Source organism: Ambystoma mexicanum, chromosome 4p, assembly GCF_040938575.1.
Source record: "Ambystoma mexicanum isolate Mex_15411 chromosome 4p, UKY_AmexF1_1, whole genome shotgun sequence".
NCBI lineage: Eukaryota > Metazoa > Chordata > Amphibia > Caudata > Ambystomatidae > Ambystoma > Ambystoma mexicanum.
The window spans coordinates 1,290,854,922-1,290,877,256 of record NC_090927.1 but is presented as its reverse complement, the minus strand read 5'-3'; the positions used below and the strand labels follow the sequence as shown (position 1 = coordinate 1,290,877,256).

At 45.8% G+C, this 22,335-nt stretch overlaps 1 protein-coding gene across 1 annotated transcript in view; it reads right to left on the bottom strand.

The window, feature by feature from the left end:
- Positions 1-22,335, bottom strand: part of LYST (lysosomal trafficking regulator) — a 3,942,656-nt gene that overhangs the window by 243,754 nt on the left and 3,676,567 nt on the right. Inside the window, exon 51 of the mRNA XM_069606985.1 lies at positions 12,552-12,708. Coding sequence (XP_069463086.1) covers positions 12,552-12,708 — 157 coding nt within the window. The remainder of the gene's footprint in view (positions 1-12,551; positions 12,709-22,335) is intronic.

The window sequence follows — 22,335 nt, the reverse complement described above, 5'->3', positions numbered from 1 at the left end:
GACCCAACCCACTGCATCCTGACATATTATTTGAGAACACTTCTTTCTTTTCTTGAGAACTATCCCACACCCTTTTCTGTAATAGTTGTAAGGTTTGGCACTAGGTTTCTTAGTATACGCCTTTTTATTTTCAAACAACGCCACCAGGACTTCCTTATTTTTCATTTGATGGTCGACACCTGTCCCCATGTTAGATATATGTTTAGATTAGGCATTTTTCCAACATGTACACAATTTTTATTGTTCAATAAACACCCTTGAACTGTGATCATTTGTATCTGTCTTACTTGTGTCACCATGAGTTTCTCACACTACCCACATATTTCTTTGTAGAACACATTCTACTTTATGTATGTGCATATAGTGCAAAGTTCACACATTAAGAGCTTGGCGACAGTGATACAGATACAAGCCAAGATGTTTGGTTTATCTCAACTATTACAGGATATCCCACTTACCTTCCAGGTTTTCAGGAGTTTGACTACAATCTCTTGAATAATGGGGCTGTGTAAATAAGATCTTTCTTCTAGTCAATCAACTGCGCGCATGGTTGTGTCTTTGGACAAGCAAACTTATTGTTAGGTGATGTGCCATATGACAATATAGTTAAATAAGGATTGTATACTAAGAAATATTGCCACAGAAGGATTTATTTTTCAATTGTTTTTAACTTTTAATTAGGCTGCATTTTGAATTACAATTTGGAGGATGTTTCCCCTCAAGTACAGGAACTACAATATGAGCTTTCATCCATTCATTACTTATTCAAATATAAAACATACACATCAACAAGATACAAAACACTGTGAAGGAGTAAAACATAACTATACCAAACCAATAAAGAATAAAAGCAAAAATAAAAAGACAATACTAAACAGCCCGTCCCTTACCAGCCTATTTGCTATTTATGATCAACAGTGGGCTAGAGAGGATTTATTTATCTTATCTGCCAAGCAGCTAATGCAAAGGAGGCCAGGCTATTTATTATAAAAATATCACCTTATTATAACATACCATAGAAAGCAAGCCAAAAAGAAATCTTAGGCACATAGTACGATGGGAATCAAAATGTCTTTACTCAAAGAGCTATAGAGGCTACAGAAGAAGAGAAAATGTACCAGGGTTCATCACAGGCAGCATGGTCACAAAGGTGAATCTGTTGTATCTGGCCTTATTTGCCAACTGGCCCTAAGTAGGGCCGACAGGAGAAAGCTAAATTGCGTCCATAGCAAAATAGCACACTGAGTTCTCTTAAAAACAACTCCAAGGTAATTTGCAGGTCTCTTTGCTAGGGAGAGCAGTAAAACATTCTTAACTACAAACTACAGTAAACCTCAAACATATCACTTCTACCCACCACAACTTCGAACACATGGGCTTTCACAACACTTTTTATGGTGTGTGGAATGCTTTTTGGGCATTCAAATCATGTTCTTATGCCCAAGGCCGATGAAAGCTTCCTATGTAACATAACCATGGAATTTGATCACAGTATGAGGTTTCCCTCAAGCTTTTAAGCGTGCTCATTATGCCAGCTAGGTCTCTAAAAAAATAGTGCTTGCACCGCTAGCTGGTCAGTAAGATAGCAAAAGCCAAATTCCAAATAGGTGAAATAAATAGAGGTCTTACAAGAGACGCCTAACATTTGGAAAATAAAGGAATGTTGCACCTTTTGTTCTTCTTAATAGATTTAAAAAAAACAATTTCCCGTCCATAACACCCAGGTAGTACAGCTTTAGCTTTGTAAATTGCCAATATGGAATTTACAGGGGGGCGTGGCCGACTGCGCGATGCAGTAGACGTGTGCCTTCGGAGCTCCCGCGGCCGCAGCCCAACCTCCTGTTTAAACGACCACCTGAAAATATCTGGTGACCCCCAAAGCAAGACCCCCGGTGTCTGACACCCAGGGGCACATCTGTGGCGAATCCCAGCCCGAAACTCGCAGGGGCTTCGGCACCAGGAGCGAGGGAAAGTTACGCCATTTCGGCTCGAGGACGCAATCTCCTGATATTCAACCGTTACCGTCGGTAGAAGTGGACTCAGCACCTGGGCTCTCCCTAAGAGACGTCATGGCAGCCATAGCAGACTCCCGCTCGTTGATGGAACAGAAGATGGATGGAATCAGCCTGGATATGTCCCTCCTCCGACACAATCTGCAGAAACTGTCGGCACGAACGGGCGAGGCGGAACAGCGTATTTCCAATACGGAGGATGGGATGCACGCAATACAGCAAGAACTTCAAGGAGTCTCCGCCAAACTTAAAACTCTGGAAGCCAGAGTTGAGGAGGGGGAGGGCAGATCCAGGCGCAACAACATTCGAATTCTCGGTATCCCCGAGAAGGCCGAAGGTCCCTGTATGGAACTTTTTCTGGAACAGTGGCTGATGGACCTCTTCGATCAGCGATCCTTTTCCAAATTCTTCTCGATAGAGAGAGCACACCGAATGCCCACTGGCAGACCAGTGCCTGGAGCTCCGCCGCGCACGGTGATAGCAAGACTACTAAACTATCGGGACCGAGATACGCTGCTGCACCTTGCACGAACCAAGGGTACGACCACCTTTAATGGCTCCAAGATCGCCTTCTTCCCGGACTATACGCGGGAGGTCCAGAAGGCAAGGCAATCCTTTGAAAGACTTAAAAGGCAGCTCCAAGGGATGGGAGTCTAGTACGGCCTGCTCTTCCCGGCCAAGCTGAAAATATATCACAAGGGCACAACGGTCCACTTTAACGACCCGAAGGAGGCCTGGCGATGGGCAGAGAAAAACATTGAGGGGGACTGGTCGGCGCATCGAGCCAACAGGGGCAGAAATCCTAGGCCGCCGCCGGATCATCCTCGGGATCCGGACAGGCCACCCTTGACGAATCGGCAGGCGGAGGCTGGAGACTGAACATGACTGTTTCTTGCGGATGGGTCTGGCCCCACGTGCGGGGGCACTCCAAACTGTTGTTACAGATGACTCGGGTGCGCCCTGCCAGGCTACTGTAAGTCGTCTATGTCATTAATAATGTGGCCTGCGGGGGCATATCTCCATCGCACTGGGTAAAGGCAACAGGGCCCCCCCCCCCCACCCCGCCAATTTCCAATTTTTAATCTCTTTAGCTTTATTGTGAATAAGGGTTTGTAAGGCTGACACCTTACACGTGTTGAGGGTTATGATGTTGGGGCTAGAGGTACTTCGTGTTGGGGTGGAGTATAGGGAGGGGGAGGGAAGGGAATGTTCTAATAAGTTCTTTGTCACCCTAGGAGCACCGCGTCCCCGCGGGCTGCAGAATATGTTGAGGTTCAGGATAGGACAAGGCCACAGACGATCCAGGCAACACAATATTCGGCACTTCAGAGACACACCGCAGTATATCACCATTGGCAGAGACACCTTGCTCGTAAAACACTTGTCCAACTATTTACTCCAGTCTCTGGATGGCACCCACACAACCTCAGTCGATCCCGACTGAACGCCCCAAGTCCCTCAAGGTGCTCACCTGGAACGTAAACGGGATGGGCTCTCCGATCAAGAGGCGCTTGATTAAACAAATACTCAGTAGACACTCCCCCGATGTGGCCCTGCTATCCGAAATACACCTAGCGGGTCCGAACTGTTCTTACTTCCAACGCACTAACTACAGGTCTGCTTTCCACGCGGGATAGACAATGGGATCTAGGGGTACTCTCATACTCATACACAAACGTGTTCCTTTCACCCTCCAATGCTCGGAACAAGACCCACGAGGTCGTTACATACTGATCCTTGGTACGTTGTGGAGCGAGAGGGTCGCCTTCGTCTCGGTGTACTCCCCGCCCGGACTGGGGCAGGAGCTGCTGGACGAGTTAACTGCCCTCATAGGTAAACACCAACCTGACAAGCTGTTTCTGGGGGGAGACTTTAATGATGTCATGTGCAATTCCACTGACCGTACACATCTCAGACAACGCAACCCGGACACCCCCACGAGACTATCTAACTTTGCGTCTGCCTTGGGCTTGGGTGATGTATGGCGAGAGTTGCACCCGGACGTTAGGGGGTACTCCTTCCACTCCGGTGCCCACGGCTCCCTTTCCAGGATCGACAATCTTTTTGTCCCACACACAGACCTCCACAGGGTACTTGCGGCGGATTTCCTTCCCCGGGGCATCTCAGACCATTTGCCTCTACTCGTGGAGATTCGCGCACAAGGCGCTTCCCCCCCTAGGACATGGCGACTAAACACTTACTACCTGGGTTTCCCTGAGCTTGTTGACCACCTCACTGAAGTCTCCACCGAGTACTTCGAAAATAACGATAACGGAGAACAAGATCCGGTGGTGATCTGGAAGGCCTATAAGTCCGTTTTGCGGGGTGCCTTAATCTCCTGGGTGGCAAATAGAAGGCGGGAGAGACTCCGGGACATAACGAAGGCGGAAGATGAACTGACCCAATGTGAGAACGAACACATCCTTGACCCATCCCCGCAGACCCAACTCTCCCTTAAACGTGCCACTGAGCGGCTCCGTAACCTCTCATTAGACAATGCCAAACAAGCCCATTGGGACTCCAGAGCCAGAATGTATGAGCATGGAGACAAGGCTGGTCGTTTGCTAGCTTGGTTGGAGAGGAGGGACGAGGATCAACGGTGTGTTCGCGAGATTGTCACCCCACGGGGTGAGAGGTTCCAGTCGGACGCAGAGATAGCTGAAGCCTTTGCCCAATTTTATGAAGCGCTTTACCGGGCCCCGACCTCGCGGCTGGACCCAACCCTCCTAAACGACATAATATTTCCAACTCTCTCTGTGCAACAAAAAGCGCGCTTGGACTCTGCCCTATCGGAGACTGAGGTGGCTGAAGCACTAGCTCAATTACAGACCGGGAAAACACCAGGCCTGAACGGGTTCCCAGTCGAAACTTGGCAGAAGGTGGGGGGAATCAACATAGCATCTTCCCTCCATAAAATGCTACTTACGGCCCGGGAACAAGGCGCTCTCCCGCAGGACCTGTGTAAGGCTACCATCGTTGTCATCCCTAAACCTGACAAACCCCAGGAGCAGTGTGCCTCCTACAGGCCAATCTCGCTGATCAATGGCGAGGCTAAAGTCCTCGCCAAGGTCCTGGCCAACAGGTTACAACCGGTGGCTGATACACTAATACACCCGGACCAATGTGGCTTTATGCCACACAAATCGACCAGGATGAACTTGCGCCGACTTCACTTAGCGTTAGAGAGGGCCCCTATCGTTGATAATCCGCTTGCTCTTCTGGCAATCGACTTCGAGAAGGCCTTCGACTCGGTCTGATGGGATGGCCTCTGGGAGATCATGGCACGGATGGGCTTTGGGGAGGGGTTCCTGGGATGGGTGAAGCTGCTATACACAAACATCTGGGCGGAAGTCAAGATGAACGGGTGGACATCTCGCCCCTTCCGACTGGGCAGGGGCACACGGCAGGGATGCCCCCTCTCCCCACTTCTTTTCGCTCTGGCGATAGAGCCATTGGCCATATGGCTTCGCCAGAGCACATCCTGGGTGGGATTCAAATGGCTAGAGGGTCACGAAGATCGGATATCCCTATACGCTGACGACCTCCTGATATACTTGGGAGACCCCACCCAAACCTGCCCCACAGTGACCCAGATTCTTGTCCAATATGGGGAATTTAGCGGTCTAAGGATCAACTGGAAGAAATCTGTTTTCTTCCCGGTGAAGGGAGGGGGACAGCCCGACCCGAGGGAATGCCCATACCAAATAGAACAACTTGGCTTCCGATATCTTGGGATCTGGATAACGACGGACCTAACTAGTTATAGCAAGCATAATCTCCAACCAATCTTGGACCGATTCTCTAACGACGTACAACATTGGAAGCTTCTCCGCCTGACCCTTATGGGCAGAGCCGCTCTCTTCAAAATGTTGGCCCTCCCGCGATTCCTCTACGTCCTTCAAAACGCCCCTTTGCAGATCTCGGGGGCTGAATTTGACCGGGTGGAAACCCTCCTTAGGCAGCTCTTGTGGGGCGGAGGACAGGTGCGCATAGCACTGGCCACACTTCAAAGGTCTGTATGGGAGGGTGGGATCGGTGTGCCCCGCCTTCAAACCTACTATTGGGCCTCACAACTTGTGGTGATCAATGACCTACTACACGGGGACCGGGAACTACCCCATATCAAAGCCGATGTGGCTGCCATGCACGACACCGACCCAATACAGCTACTGTACCAAGCCCCCCCTAGACCATCCCCACCAACAACAAGAGCACAGATTACCACCATCTGGAAGAACATACATAAGTTTGTGGGATGGGGAAACAAGATATCAGCGGCGCAGCCCCTATGGCGAAACGCCAACCTGAGAGAAATTGCGAGGTTTGAACCTTGGCCATCCTGGGTGAGACAGGGATTCAGAAAGTGGGGGATGTCCTGAAAGACGGGAATCTTGCCCCGTTTGCGGAACTACAACACAGATTTCGGCTCCCAGACACATGTCCCACGCCCTAAGAGTCCACATAGCGACAGAAGACAACACCCCGGAGTACTCACCTATAGAACGCAACATTTTTCCCGAATTTATCCCCTCCAAATGCACATCCATCCTTTATAATGCCATCACATCCTTCGCGACCCCTGAATTGACCAGTCTAAAAGCCAAGTGGGAAACAGATGTAGGGGATATCGACCCTGAGGACTGGATACAGGTATTAATGCACCCATGGGAAACTGCCATCTCCTCGAGACTCAGACTGGTGCAACTCAAAATACTGCACAGAGTGTACTACCCTAGAACTGCACTGTTTGGGTGGAAGAAAGCAACGAACCCGAACTGTCTCAGGTGTGGGGGCGAGGAGGGGACCTTCTTCCATATTCTGTGGTCCTGCCCCTGCATCCAAACTTTCTGGGAGGCCTGCTGTCGGGAATTGGCCCGGATACTCTCCAAAACAATTGAACTTGACCCGAAGGTCCTGCTCCTGGGAGTGCCAGGGGAGCACGAACTGAATAAATGGGAAGAACTGTTACTGCACACGGCGGTCGCCCTAATGAAGCGAAACATTGCACAGAAATGGGGTGTACCGGAGTCTCCGACAATGGAGCAGTGGGCGCTGGACATGGACACATGTGCTATGCTCGAAAGACGGATCTATAACGCAAGGGGCTGTCCTAACAAGGCCTCTAAAATATGGGCGGCATGGGAGGAGGGAGGGCCCTGAAAGACATTGAAAGGCACTGGGAGATATTGACCTGGGGACGCTAATTAGAACATCTACACTGTGAATTGTAGTTCTGTTCCGTAAGAATGGTGATCTAAGACTTACTATTACTACTGCTTAACGGGCTGTGTCGGCCTCATTTGATGTTGTTGCCTCTTCTTTCTTTGTTCCTCTCCCTTGGTTTTGGTTGTCTTGACTATGTTATGACTAATTGATAAATAAAAAATGTCTTATCAAAAAATAGGGAATTTACATACTGACAATTTGCATTTCTGGCAAACCGAAAGATGACCCTTATGCTCCAAGTCATCTGAGCAGCTTGCTTGGAGAGATGGTCATTGCAGTTTAATCAATCATTCAATCTAATGCCATGTAACCTTTGCATTCAGACAGACATTGGCCATTACAAAATATGCCACTCATTTTCTTCTATTTTTATTTCAATATTAACTTTTTTCCATGTTTATTAATGAGTTGACACAGATTTAAAAATGTGAGAATATTTTCTCTGTCTGTTGTACCATACAAAAACTAAGAATTCAATTGTGCATGGGAGCTTTCAATGTTTATCCCTAACAGTTATATGTTTTCCTTACAATAAAATTTGAATAAAATTCAGTCCTGGTGTGCTGCTAACAACCTCTGCCTTAATGCCAGCAAGACAGATCATCCTCATTGGGACACCTGCTCCCACTTTCCCACTCTCACTCTGGCCAGCCTCCCTTGGTCCTGCATCCCCACCCAGCTGTGAGGCAAAAAACCTGTGGGTCATCATTGACTACTCTATCCTTCTCCTCTCATATCTTGGACATGTCCAAAAGGTCCCACTACCAGCTTCACCTGCTCAGAGGTATTCCCACATTCCCCCAGAGGCTCACTGTCTCCGGAGCCCTGGTTCTCTCCAGAATTGACTACTGCAACAGTCTCTTTCTCAATCTGCCTACTACTACTCTCCAACCTCTTCAATTTATCCAGAACAGAACCGCAAGACTTATCCTTGGCCTCAAGCCCAGGGACTGCATCTCTCTGGCACTGAAATCTCTCCACTGGCTCACCGTGGCTGCAAGGATCAAGTTCAAGATCCTCTGCATAGTCAAAAAGGCTTTCAGGGGCCTGGGCCCCTACTATCTATAACGCTCTCTTCCCAAATACTCTCCTTCAAGAGCCCTTCTCTTGGCCTCCACCAACTACCGTTTCTCCAAACAGAGATTTGGGGGTAGATCCATATCCTCTGCAGGTGCCTCCCTCTGCAACAGCCTCCCCTTACCTCTCTTCGTCTTGAGACAGACCTCCTCAAGTTCTGGAAACTCCCCAAGACTTTATTCTTCTCTTCCTCTTTCTCACTCCCCTGCCAACACCCCTCTTTTCAGACTGTTTCCCTCCCTCCTGCTCATCCCCCCAGCACAGATAGCTGACTAGTTGCACCCCTAGAACATCACAGGTCCCAGGCTCCCACACCAGTCCTGCACTTGTATCCGGGCCACTGCACTTGTCCCTGGGCTACTTCAATATGCCCTACGATCCGAGAAACCACTCTGCACTTAACCCCGGCCCTTGCTGGACTGGGTGCACTTCTCCCGCCCCTTTTGCACTTCCTGTTTCTGCGCGCTTACTCAACCTTGAATGTTCTAGACCCAGCAAGTCTGTCTGTCCTATTGATATATGATATTGCATTTATAACGCGCCTATTGAACTTGATCCTTGCAGCCCCACTGGAAGCCAGTGCAGAGATTTCAGGGCTGGAGAGATGTGATCCCTGGGCTTGAGGCCAAGGACAAGCCTTGCAGTCCTGCTCTAGATGAGTTGCAGAGGGCGGAGAGTAGCGGCAGGTAGATTTAAAGGGAGGCTGTTGCAATAGTCCAGCCTACAGAGAGCCAGAGCTCTGGACATAGTGAGCTTCTGGGGGAAGGCGAGGAAAGGAAGAATACCTCTGAGGAGGTTGTTAGGGAGAATTCTCATTCTATGGCTAATTTCCCTTACCTAGTGAGTCCCTCAGCAGCTTTGCTGGATTTCTGGAGTTTATTTTTTCCACCTGGTAAGAGTGTGAGCTTTTCCCCCCACTCTTACCTGTGTTTTGCCTTGTGTATTTCAACTGTTTTTGTGATTGTGGACTCTGGAGTACACCACTTCAGTAGCCCCACTCTTTGTGTGTTACACAGCACCTTCAGTGCATTGACACAGGGGTGTCTCTTATACTTCCCACCGACTCCATTTTCTGGGGCTGACTACTGTCCCCCAGAAATGGGTAAAGTTGCCATTAACTTTACATAGTCACTTTAACCACGGATCCAGAACACCCCATCTTATATGGAGTATTGGAAAGGGTTAATTCTTAGCCCTTTTTATCTGTGCCTCTTGGAGCACTGTTTCGCTCCCTTAACATTAAGACTTGGCTGGTGGCAGTGGTATCTACCCTAATTTTCTTACCGCGATTATATTACATAACGTGGTAACGTTTTAGGCTATTTTAGTAGCCTCAAACTTTAAACCCGCTTGCCCAAATACTTTTTATTTCGGCTCCGGTTGGGTTTAATCACCATTTCTTTTTGTTAATATCCTTCTTGGGTATTTCTTTGCGCAGCAAACCAGGTTTGCCTCCTTTGTTCGCTGACCTTTGGCAGGCTTCTGACCAGAAGCCCTCCTTTGGCGTCTGGGTGTCTAGGTTGGCTGAATGTGAGGGAGGGGTGTAGTCACCCCCTGCACAGGGTCTCCTTGGAGACCCAAGTTGCACTTTGTGTTGATTGGCTGAGGTGGTTGTCCGCGCTGGACAACCCCCTTGCTGAGTGATTGACAGCCAGGCTGTGTGAATGGGGGATTTTGGCATAAAAGGCAGGAGTCTTGGGCTAGAAGTCAGAGTCGCCACTGGAACTGCAAAGAACCGAAGAGAAGCGGAGAAGAAGACGGCTGCTGCAACCCCGAGTCCTGGTGAAGCCCTGCTGCAGTCCTGAGCTATCTACCCTTTAACGACAAGAGAAGATGCAGTCCAGAGTCTTCTTCCCTTGAGCCTGGTGGGATCAACCAGCTCACCCTTTCTTAAGTCAGAGAATCCTCTCCTGGGTCGAAATCACTGCTGTACTGTAGTGGTCCGGATAGCCATCAGAAGAGTCCTCTCCTGATTTAAAGGAGCGCACCTTTTATTCATCGTTTTCTTTTTCGCTGCTGCTGGCCTCATCCCTGGGTAGTGCAGATCACTCCAGACCTCCTCCTTCTTGTCCCCATGACTGAAGCCTCAGGAGCCGTGAGTCTGTAGGAACTACCAGGAACAACTGCCGTGGCACCAGCTTTTCTCCAACGGAATAAGGTACTGGGCACATTTGGTCGTTCCCTCCGTCTGACCATCCGGAATCAGGGTGAACCCTTTTCCTCCTCGAAGATTTGTTCCTTCTTCCTTCCCTCTTATAACTTTTCCTTCCATCTGACAATATCCAAGTACTCTTGGCATCTCGAATCTCGAACTGTTCAACGTGTGATCCTCGGCAACTGAGCATCTGCTCCATTGACACTGGCGAAGGCCTATTGACTTTAATCTATATCTTTGAACAAGTCCTCCGATTCCCTTGCCTTGACAAAAGTATTGACTGTGATTTTATCCACTTTTCCCTTGTTTGAAATTGTAAAGTACAAAGTGTGCTTTAACTTTGTGAGCATTTCTATTTGCGGCTACGCGTTAGTATCGCAACACCGGTCTGTCAAATCCTAATGTACTTACCTTGAATTTGCTGGAACAAGTGGACTTAGTTGTGTGTAGTGTATTTTACGTGTGGTTTTGAATTTATAGAAGTGAAGGGTTTTGTGAACAGATGGTTTAAAATAAATGTACTTATATTTTTTACCTGAAACCTTGAGTCAGTATTTGCTTGAGTCACAGTAATTGTGGTCCTTTGTGTAATCTCTACTACTGCTCATTTACTCTTGAGATAAGTCTGGCTGCTCCACTACTGCTACCACTTTAACAGTGTAGTACAGGCTTGTACCAAAGGTGAACTTGTATTGCCACTTGTAGTCTTAATTGTGTGTAGTGGTCCCTAAGGGCACTGCACAGGATTCTGCCTAACAGAGGTGCTGCTGATAGTTTGACTTCTTAGAGACTTCAGAGGTATGAGGAGAAGAGAGTGTGGCGTCAAAGATGAACCTGAGGGTCTTAGCCTCACAGACAGGAGCAGGAAGAGGGCCAAGGCAGGACGGCCAGAGAGTGACAGGAAAGGAAGGTGCAGGTGAGCCGATGAGGAGGATCTCCGTCTTGCTGGCATTCAGGCACAGAACATTGGCGGCACACCACTCATGGATTTGAGACAGGCAATCTGAGATGAGAGAGGAAGAAGAGGCGGCAGAGGGGAGCCTGAAAAGCCATTCCTTCCTCTTGTTTCCCCCTGGTCTTGGTCATCCTCGATATACTCATGCATAGGCGCATTGGATGACCAACCTCCAAGCAATCTGAATTGTTCACCACACCAGCACTGGAGTTCATGTAGTCTTGTTCATGTCCTGGTTGTGCCCCCTCCCCTTTTTCTTATTTTCTCCCCTCCCCCCTTTGTCAAGCACTTCACAAGTAGATATGTCTCTGTGCTCTGTATGCTAGTTTTTGTTGTTAGTTTATTCTGAATCTTCAAGGCCTAAGAATGACGACTGTTATCCCTTGCTCCCCTTGTACATAGGCCATAAAGATTTGCTTAATAAAATATGGTGGCACATTTCGCCACGGATGCCGAGAGTCATTTACAGAGCACAATGTAATCTTGTATGTTTGGAAAGTAAATTCCTGCCAAAATCCTTTCTAGGAACAATTACTTTTTGTACCTTTCTGTTTCGTGTCTTTAGCGCTTTAAAAACAATTGCAAACAGTCTTGAATAAGTGTCCTTTAATGGCAAACAAGACATGAACACAGACTATATTTCTCTTCATTATTCTTCCCAAAAAGAATTCACTGGGGATACAAGTTATTCAGTAACACCCAACTGTGTATTTTCCTTTTTCACAAAATGAAACGAAATAACATTGTATTAAAACAAACACATTTGTGCAGACTGTTTTGCACTGGTGGGTAACACAAGGTCCACTTTGCTTCATTAACAAAGTGCCAAATGGGCACAGTAGAATATATGCATCAGAATGTGCACATCCTTTCAGTTGCAGCGATTGCACCGGATAGCCTTATAAACTCAGTCAACTGGGAGCCTGTAGTTTAAGACAATGGTAAAGGAGTAGGTCATATATGGAAGATCAGTGGAGAAATACAGGAAAACAAACAAAAAGACAGTGAAGATGTTTTAGATTTTATTGAGCAAAGAGCATGAAATTCTGTATAGCATCTAAGAAAGCTGATTGACTCATTAGTATGATCTATTGAACCCTTTGGAGTTGTAGTGTATCCTTCTTACCTTACAATCCCGTTTTGTAATCCACCCGCAATCACATTTACAGATATTCCCTCTGGTTGGTTAGAGAAAGTAATAGAACAAATAATTTCTCTGCAGTGAACATGTCCAACAAGATCTCCATTTATGGTCCAAAGTCGGAGATCACTACCACCTCCAACTAAAAAACAGAAAACAATCACATTAGTTGGTTTGCTGTCATGTTACAGAGTGAAGAAAGAAAGATTAACCAAAACTATAGCAAAATTAATTTGTATTTTGCTACGAAAATGCACAAATGTATCTTCAAAATGGCATACTTTTCAAAGGTTGATCAAATTATTGCTCAAAGTACATTTAGTATTTTGGTTAACCGTATTTAATGGATTTCCTTCACCTTCATCCCTTCCCTGTATTATATCACCAGCAAGAGAAATACATGTATGATGTGACTGATCATTTCATGGGAACAACACAGTACCTCCTACTCCTATAATTCCAAAACAAATTTTGGGCGTAACCTTTCCACAGTTGACGTAGACTCAGAGCTTGCATTTTGTAGCCCACAGCATCAAAACATAATGTAACTAATTGCTTGTTGTAGTACCTGGAAACCTGTGGTAAGCAGCCAGCACGCAGTAACCACACAAGAGTCAGGTCTTTGACGCTTTTAAGACTAGAGGAGATGATTACTGTTGCACTCTCTCTCCATTAGCCCCTTTGAACTTGCAATGAACAGAAAAAAAGAGGATGGAGAAACCCCTGAGGGCAAGAGAGCAATGCAGGAATTGGACTGTGGGTATAGTGATGGGTACTCCCAAAGATTTTTTGTTATCGGGGGGACAAGTCTGTAGACAGGGAGGGTAAGGAAGGTAAGAACAAGGTTACAGACTGACTACCCCTCTCTCTAAAGTCTAACGACACACCAGATGCAGGTGCTGAAAGGCTGATGTATCAATCAACAGCAATTGCCTCAAGGAAGAGACAATTTATAAACAGAGCCGTAATAATTGTATCAATAAATCTCTTTAATAGGTTTTGTTAAAAGAATTTTGTAAAAAAATATATATACTAATCAGCTTTGTCATATCTCACTCATACCATTCATATCGGTGCAATCATTCTGTGACAGACGGGTGCGGAAATTAACAATTTCTTCACACATATTGGTTGTTATTAATATGGAAAGACAGTGAGAAAAAAACACATTCGAATTTTCTATAGGTCGACATATGTTTCGGCCCCTTTCAGTAGTCCCATCGTTGTCTGCGGTGGTCTAAATATTCAGTGCTGGGCCATCTTCAGGACAGTTATAATTTAATACAAGCTTAACGTCTTCACCCTATTTCTGTGTGACAAGCCTAATCGGTGGCCGAAAAAAATTTTTTAGTAGTAGACCACGGAGATAGAATTTTGGGGTTATCTTCTGTATTCCCCTGCTTTATACCCAAGTGTCCCTTGGGCAGTGGGTGGAGCCTTAAAATTCTGTAGCTCCAATTCGTATCTTTGATAAGTTGCAAAAACGAGTGGCTTTCTTGAATACTCGACCTCGTGGTGTCTTTGTTAGATTGTTTTAGCGATATGGCGTTGTGGCTCCGGCGGCGTCTGCTCGCTTCTAAATGAATCGAATTGGACTGTGTACATTAAAGAAGACTGGCAGCCTCGACCCGAAAAGGCGACTGACCAGTAGTGATTCATTACATCACTACGTGATCAACACACAACCGACCGAACACGAAAAGAAGTGACTACAGCCCTAATAAGCGGCACCATTAATAGAAATCTGTCCCTGTTCAGTCTACTGAACAAGACTGTCAAAACAGTATGGGGTTAGAAGATTAAAGATCATTGTCAGAAACATCTATTCTTTGTCCTGACGAAGGCCTGGTGGAATCAATGGGGAGACCCGTTTGGGATGTGATCTACCCCAGATGAATAGGCCGAAACGCAGTGCGTCGACACAACATCTGTACAAACATCATCAATAAAATCAAAGGGGGTGACGGACAGTCAGTACCTCTCAGAGACAATGAAAGGTTAACAAAAGAAAGGGTTATATGACACAAGAAGGGACAGGTACCCTTAGAAAAAGACTGTAGGAACACCAGTGAACCAGTGAATATGCTGTCATCAAAATAGCCCTTTGTTGTTGTTCAATTTAGCAAACAACCAAGTTTGTGATCTTTGACCTTTCCTTGAACCTTTGTTTTTTGCGGTGTGTGAGAGAAGTGCAAGAATTAAAATGAACATCTAGAATTATGTACGTTGGAGAATTAAGATCTCGGCGGGATAAGAGATATGCTTTTTTTGTGTGTATACTAACCCAGAATGAATGAAAATAATTGTGAAATATGATTTTGTCAACCACAATATGTTATATGTTTTTAAAGAGGAAATGAATGTGTTACAAACGCAGGAACCTTGTTGGTTTCCTGTTTAAAAACATGAAGGTTTAAGTTTGGTCATTAGGAGTTAATTGCATTTTTTTAAAAGTATAGGAGTAGGAGATAGTCTGTGGTTCCCATAGAACACGTTATATGAACCCTTTATATCACAGACCCCTCGAGAACAAAAAATTGATGGGTATGACCTGTTGTATATATTATCACTTCATGATACATTTCATGATCTACACACCAATGTACACTCTTCCAACACACAAAAAACAAGCACCTATCTTGGATAGAGCTTGAAAAACCTTAAACATTGACTATTTCAACACTTTTATGGTGGACACGAGATCAAGGCTAGCAGTCCCATATCAGACTCCTGCAGGAAGAAGCAAAGACCCTTCAAACTGTCTAAAGCAGTGGACACAGTTACTCCCTTGACACAAGTCATACCATCAGACCAAGAAATAAAATAAGAAAATGGACAAAGCATAGAGAAAAAGCTAAAAATAACGAGAGAAAGAAGCTTATGAACGAATAGATTCAACACTATAAAGTTACGACCCTAAAAGTAAAGGAAGTTATTACACCGAGTGCAACAGAGCCCCAACACATCCACAGAAAGTGATGTTCAGAATAATTAACAAAAGTAAGACACCAACCTCATGCAACATTACCCCAATTTCACAAGAGTGACAACATCATTATTAAGTTCAAAACAAAGTACAGACTATTGAACAAGGCATGGATACATTGTAAAGAGATTTAAAAGAAGAACAATCTTGTGAAGATTCCACACCAAGCTACCAATGCATGCTCAATCCCTTGAATTTCAACACTTAGCTGACATTCTTCACATTGGTTAATAAATGCCACAAAACAGGCTCACCAGCCCCCTAGGATTCAACAAAGACATCCTTGGAGATAAAACATGGGCAGCCCACATTGGAAACCTATCGTTGGCAATAGGAATAGCATGATCATACTTCAAGATGGTCTATATTAAAGCGCTACTTAACAACAGGAACTATTTTATTTTATCATATGGAAATTGGAAAAAGGTACTCAACCTAGTGACTTCTATACGCCTAGTCCATATACCGCTTTCCTCCATACTTATGGGAGTCTGTCAAAGGGGATGGGACCATAGCCATTTTGCACAACAAACTATATTTCCACTTAACATTTATTTTTGTGCAAGGGCATGGCTAGCCCCACTGACACCGCCCACTGGCAACAACCGTTAGTCCTTGAATCCACCTGCCGGCTTATTAACCAAACACTTGGAGACTATGGACTAAGAGTACAGAAGCCCCTACAATAAGTTCCTTTTTCGTGCTCCAATGTTCTATCCCCTTTCCTCCATAATTATGGAAGATTGAATACAACCAGCAGAACCTGGAGGAGGTCCTATCACCCTGTACAAAAAGGTTCTGCAAGACTGCCTGACCAAATTTGGCATCTGCTCTGGAAGTTGTATCGATACATTGATGCTTGAAGAAAGCTGAAGGAGAGGCCCAAGTGGCTTCCAACAAAAGGCAGATGAAGGCTATTCCTTGCTTGTTCTGAAGTCGGAAGGCTTTCAGAATGCAATACACAATCGTCTTGCATGTTTTGAGCGCTGTAAACAAACATCGTTGGGTAAACGATATTTTAGTTTCAGCCACTACCCAACAATTTTTCCACTATTCCAGGACTGGAGTTTAGTTATATAATTGCAGCATTCCTAAAATATGTTGGGATGGGTGTGAAGTGGGTGACAACAAATATTGTTTACCCAACAATGTTTGTTTTCAGCAGTGAAAACATATGGATCCTGTGATTGTAGCTTTGGAAGAAGCTTGAAACCCTGGTGTGGAGAGAGAAAGATTGTGTGAAGAACAACCTCTTGGTTGATATGAAATAGGGAAACCACTTAAGAAGAAATGCCAGTTGTGTTCCAAGGACAACCTTGTCTCTGTAAAAACAGTGTAGGGTTCTAAAGAGAAAGGAGTCTGAATCTCGCCAATTCTTCTGGCCAATGTTACTGGTACTAAGCATGCAGATTTCCAGGTTTCTAGTTTATTATCAGCAGCAGCAATGGGGTTTTAAAGGTTTATCAGCAAAAGGAGCCAAAACAACATTCAGATCCCAAGAAGGATGTGGTTTTCTCGCTGGGGTATACAAACGAAGGAGGCCGATCAAAGTGCTTTTTGATCATTGGATTAGCAGTGGATAAAAGTAGCAGACAAGACCTTAAGTAAGCCCCAATAGCCAATACATCATTTTTGTAGGATTCAACTTTAACCCCCAAAGAGGCTAGGGTTGCAATAAAAGAAAGGACATCATCGATAGAAGAAGAACAAAGTTCTGAGTCATGCTCGAGCATCCAGTACATAATCGCCTCTATTTGCTTTTATACTGAAGGCTCATAGATTCTTTCCTGAATGCCTGAATGATAGCTAAATTTGCTGGTAAACAGACGCTGCCCTAGACTAATGCCTCAGGAACCAGGCAGCTAAGCTCATTGATGAATAGGATGGGTGCAGGACCTGTCCCCTGCTGGCTGAGAAGATCCAACAAGGCTGTAAGAAGAAGAGGGCCCTCCTGTTTTAGTCTCAGAAGGTATGAATACAAATTCGAGTTGGCTAGTTCGGGGTCATCAATATTAAGAGCGCAATAAACGACGTTTCAAAATTTTGATAGAACGATCATCATCAATGGGAGAGGAGGAAACGGATACAGTTTCTTGTAATCCTATGAGGGTTTGTAGTCCATTTCGCATCATATTGGGACCCTGGCTCATTAGGAACGCATAATTTTTTAATGTTTGCCTATGCGGTTCTGGTTGATTGGCTCTAAGCAAAGCATGGAGACAATCAAGTGGGGCTATTATAATATTATAGACTGCGTGCAGCAATTCAGGCTAGATCGGATTCATACCCTGGTGAACCACCTGAAAATAAGATACTAGCTTACATTTCCAATTCTAGAAGCTGCAGGCATGTACTTTCTACACTATATGGTATCCGGTCATTGCATCTAAAACAAAGCAAAGCATCGACAAACCATACCATTGAAAAAATAGCATCGAAAAAAAAAACACCATTGAAGGCATTTCTTTCAATGGTAGAGGGTTTAGTTTAGTAAAACATGGTTTTAAACCATTAAAAAGGGGTTTAGGGAGGAAATGCATTTGATTTTTTAGATGCTTTGGTGTCAATGGTATGGTTTGTCGATGCTTTGACTGTCGATGCAATCACTAGGAACCACACAATATAGGGAGATATTACTTGGATAATTGGAACACTGACACAGGGAGACCCTTTGCGGGAGAAATGGAAGAGGGAATTGAATCAGCAAATGAATGACGTACAATGTGGGGCTATGTGTAGGTTTACCACGTCAGTTTCCATGAATGGCTGATTGAAACTCATTCAATATAAAATATTACACATGAAGGCGTGTCTAGGCAGCACGCCATGAAGACTTTTCTGCCGTGAGCTCCATGCTGCAGCGCCCGACCTTATGAAAATATTCTGAGAAATGGATCCCGTTATTCCGTACATAGATTCCAGTGGTGCCCCTGAGTGAGGGCCGGTCCAGGAGATGAAATAGCAGTGTGGGAAGCCACAGACAAGGTGCTTTTGGCTCCGATGCCTGAGCGGCCCGGAAAGTAAGATGGCGGCTCGTGCGCCTGAGACATAGTGGCTGGGATTCCTCAACGCGGAAACACTGAGCGGACAGGAGATTGCTGCCCTGCACGGTCCGCTGACCTGCCTGCCAAGCCAACGCAGCAGTGCTGAGAGGAGCAGAGAAGTCGTCCGGTGATCCCACCCCGTACTGCTGCTGAGGCCCAAAGCCTGGGGAACAGAGCAACATTGGTGACCGGCTGGACACGGAGGTGAGGAGCGGGCAGAGGCATCCTGTCACACAACGGGCACCAGGGGAGCAGGGGAATGTCTTGGCAGTGCAGTCGCCCCCTGCCCGCACCTCTGCACCGACACCATCTCCCCCCCCCACACCCTCCCTCTGGGGATCGAGCTTCACACCATAATTAACAATGGCGGAGCAGTCCCAGTGTTCGCAGGCTTGAATCAGCCATTACCACCTCCTTCGTAAAACAATCGAACAAGGGCCGTGTGGGCCGCCGGACTGGATAGGGGGGGACCCCTGGTAAACAAATACGGGTGGCGGAGGAGGCGGGGGCCGCCCCCCTGTGAGCAGCCTTTCTGAAGGTTCTGGCTCAACGAGAAAGGGCCGCGCTCTACAGTTCTGGGCTATTCAAGCAACACCACATCATGATTCCGGCATACCCTGATAAGGCGCAGGGAATGTGTTGAGGTATCATTATATGGAAATCTCGTGTAGAGTCCATAGTCTCTCCACGTCAGTGATTCAATTTTTGATCCTGAACCGGTGAGGTTCTCCAGATCAGCAGTAGGACGTCTCCTCCTCGCCAGCATATTTGGCCTTCCGGATCCCCTTCGGGAGAACACTCCACCCTTCCCCCTGCATAGGGGGGCCTGCGCTGTGTGACTCCTGGAGGCCACCCAGTGAATCGTCTCAGCTCTCGTTCACAGGGGCAATCCCCCCCTCTTGTTGAAACGCATAAGGCATCCTCAGCAATGCCCAAAGCAGCAGCAAAAGGGAAACCAACAGACATCACCACGTTTTTATCCCCTCAAGACTCTAGGAAACTGTGAATGCAAGCGGTGAGGGGCGAGGTCCACTCAGCCCCTCCAGGCCCGCCCCTCTCTGCAGGAGGGACCTCAAGGACATGCTGAAGGGTTTTAAGCAAGACATCACGCATGAGTTAAAGGAAGTGATAAAAACCTCTAAAGACTCCCTGGCCGATCAATTGCGGACATGACTATGCAGAGCTCGCAAAGAGAGTGGAGAGAATTGAGGAACGCCTTGAGGACGACTGGGCAAAACAAGCAGATCTAGAAAACAGGTCGAGAAGCAACAATGTCCGCCTACGTGGGGTTCCGCGCCATGTTGCAGACCAAAAACTTGCATGTGAGTGCTCTCTTCAAGTCATTGCTGGATCTTCCAGACTCAGAGGAACTTGTCCTAGATAGGACCCACCGAGTCTATTCCTCTGGCCAACAAAGACGTAACCTATTGCCGGACATCCTCTCTCATGTGAATTTATATCATCAAAAAGAGGCGATTATGGCTGCGGCTAGAAGGTCAAAGCCAGTTATTTTCCGGGTGGCATCCCTCACACTATTCCAGGACCTTTAGCATCATACTTTAGCGAACCTCAGATGCCTGCAAAAGATCACCTCATGGCTACAGGCCAGGAAAATCCGCTATCGTTGGGGGTTCCCTTGTAAATTTATCATTGACTATCACAATCGGCATTACAGAATCAACTCAGAGGAGGAGGATAAAGAGTTAATGGAGGAGGGGAACAACGCTAACTATTCAGAAGTCAGAGTTGGAAGTCCCCCAATTCAAGCACACCCCAAGAGATAAGAGGAGGAAACCCAGAGGCCGGCATAATTTAACAGCGACACAGAGGGCTGGCTTCCAGGGACGTCATTTAGGGGTCGCCAGAGGTTGCAACTGCGACCACTGAGGTCTACCCTGCGACCTCTAAAAAAACAAACAAAAAAAACACTTTTTTTTCTTTATTTTTTTTAATGCAAGCTCCTCGGCTGTGGCCAGCACCATGTGGCTCTTTACTTCTGGAGTGGCTGGCTTTCTTGTTCAGGCCCCTTAAAAAAATGAAGAAAAATAAACTTTTTGAATTAGGATAGATGGCACCCAAGTTAAGGTTTTCCCCTGCAATGTTCCTGCAACCCCCAAATAATCGAATTCTGAGTGGATAGAAAGAAGCAGCACATAGTCATGGATAAGAGACAGTAAACAGAATCAAAATCCAACCTTCCCTCACCCAGACTTTAAACCCTTTGCAAAGGCCTGAAATGACTCAGAATTTGATAAATAATTAATGAATGTGCGGTTAAATGGGTGAGGCAACTAGGATTTCTCACAATGGCAACAATGCATAAACACTAACAATCATAATGCAATGGATCAACAGGGAGCATACAATTCGAAAATGAAAGTTAAAACAGCTGCAGCCAAATTACACGTTCACAAATTTGCAATTTACCCAATTCCCGTTTAAAATGTCAAAAACTGTTTCTTTGAAAAACAGGTGAAATATTTTGATGTGGAGTGCAGTGTTTGGGCTGGGGAATAGATATATATCACAGGGACAATATAGAGGTGAAAATAGGTCTCTAGCTGGTGAACTGAGAGAGATTTGGAAGGTAGATTGAGGTTTGTTTTTGGGAAAATAGAGCAGTTAAAAGTGAGAAAATCGGTTTTGAAAGAAAGGGAAATTTGACTTAAACTAAATTATCTAGACTATATTGTTAAAGAATAACGCAGTAAGCTCCAAGGTTGATTCACGAGGTCAAACCTTGGTCACCCCAGAGCTCAACTTTAACTGGAAATTAGTTTGATTATTCAAAATATAACTAAGGGCTTATAATTTACACAAAACTAAATGAATAAAAGAGATGGCGCTAACACTTTAGAAAGTGAAGGACAGGTACACGGATAATTCTAACAGTTTCAACAAGTCACCAGTGTATAAATCTGACTGCTTAGAGAGTGGGATAAGGACAAAGCCAAGGCAAGATAAGCTATGTGTTTCTGTGGGGCGGGGATTATACTCACAGTCCACTTTTTAGTTTTGGGATTTTTGGATAGTCAACAGGGTCTGGTCACCACACGGTGGCACGCCTGGCAAAAGACAGCTGGGCAAGGTCTGGTCACCGAGTAGCAAACAGCTAGGCAATTCGGGTCACTGGATGGCACAGGTACCGCTGGATGCAGTTAGTGGGCAGCAAGCCAGTCTGGTTCAGGATGCTTCCCAAAAGAATACCACAGCTTTTTCCATTTTTAATGGGATTTAGTGTTTTTTTCTGGATCAATGGCCTTGCTGGGAATAGGAACAGCAATGCTTTGGCCTTGCAGTGGGGTCTGCAATCTGGCAGGATGAATGCAGAAGATCAGGAACACAGGAGCAGGAAATTCAGGAACAGTGTGTGTCTAGAGTTCTGTCAGGGACTATTTATATAGAGCATGGTGACATCATAGACTATATGGCTTGGCCGGCTTAGCTAAGCACGCCTCTAACAACTGGATTGGACAATCAATGTTGGTCGCCGCCCCTAGGATGTCACTCAGTTTAGGGGTTGTACGTTTATGAAGTGAAAAGACTTCCCACAGATATTTTTGCCAAAAATCAACAATAACAGAATTTACACATTTGTAGAGTTGTGGCATTTTACCCAATTACATGAGCAGATTACATATTTTATGCAGACCATTGCAGTCCAACTCTGCAATCTGTGAGACATTGTTTTGTACCTTTAATAATTTGGTCATTTTCTGTGTGAAATGTTCGGCCTAAA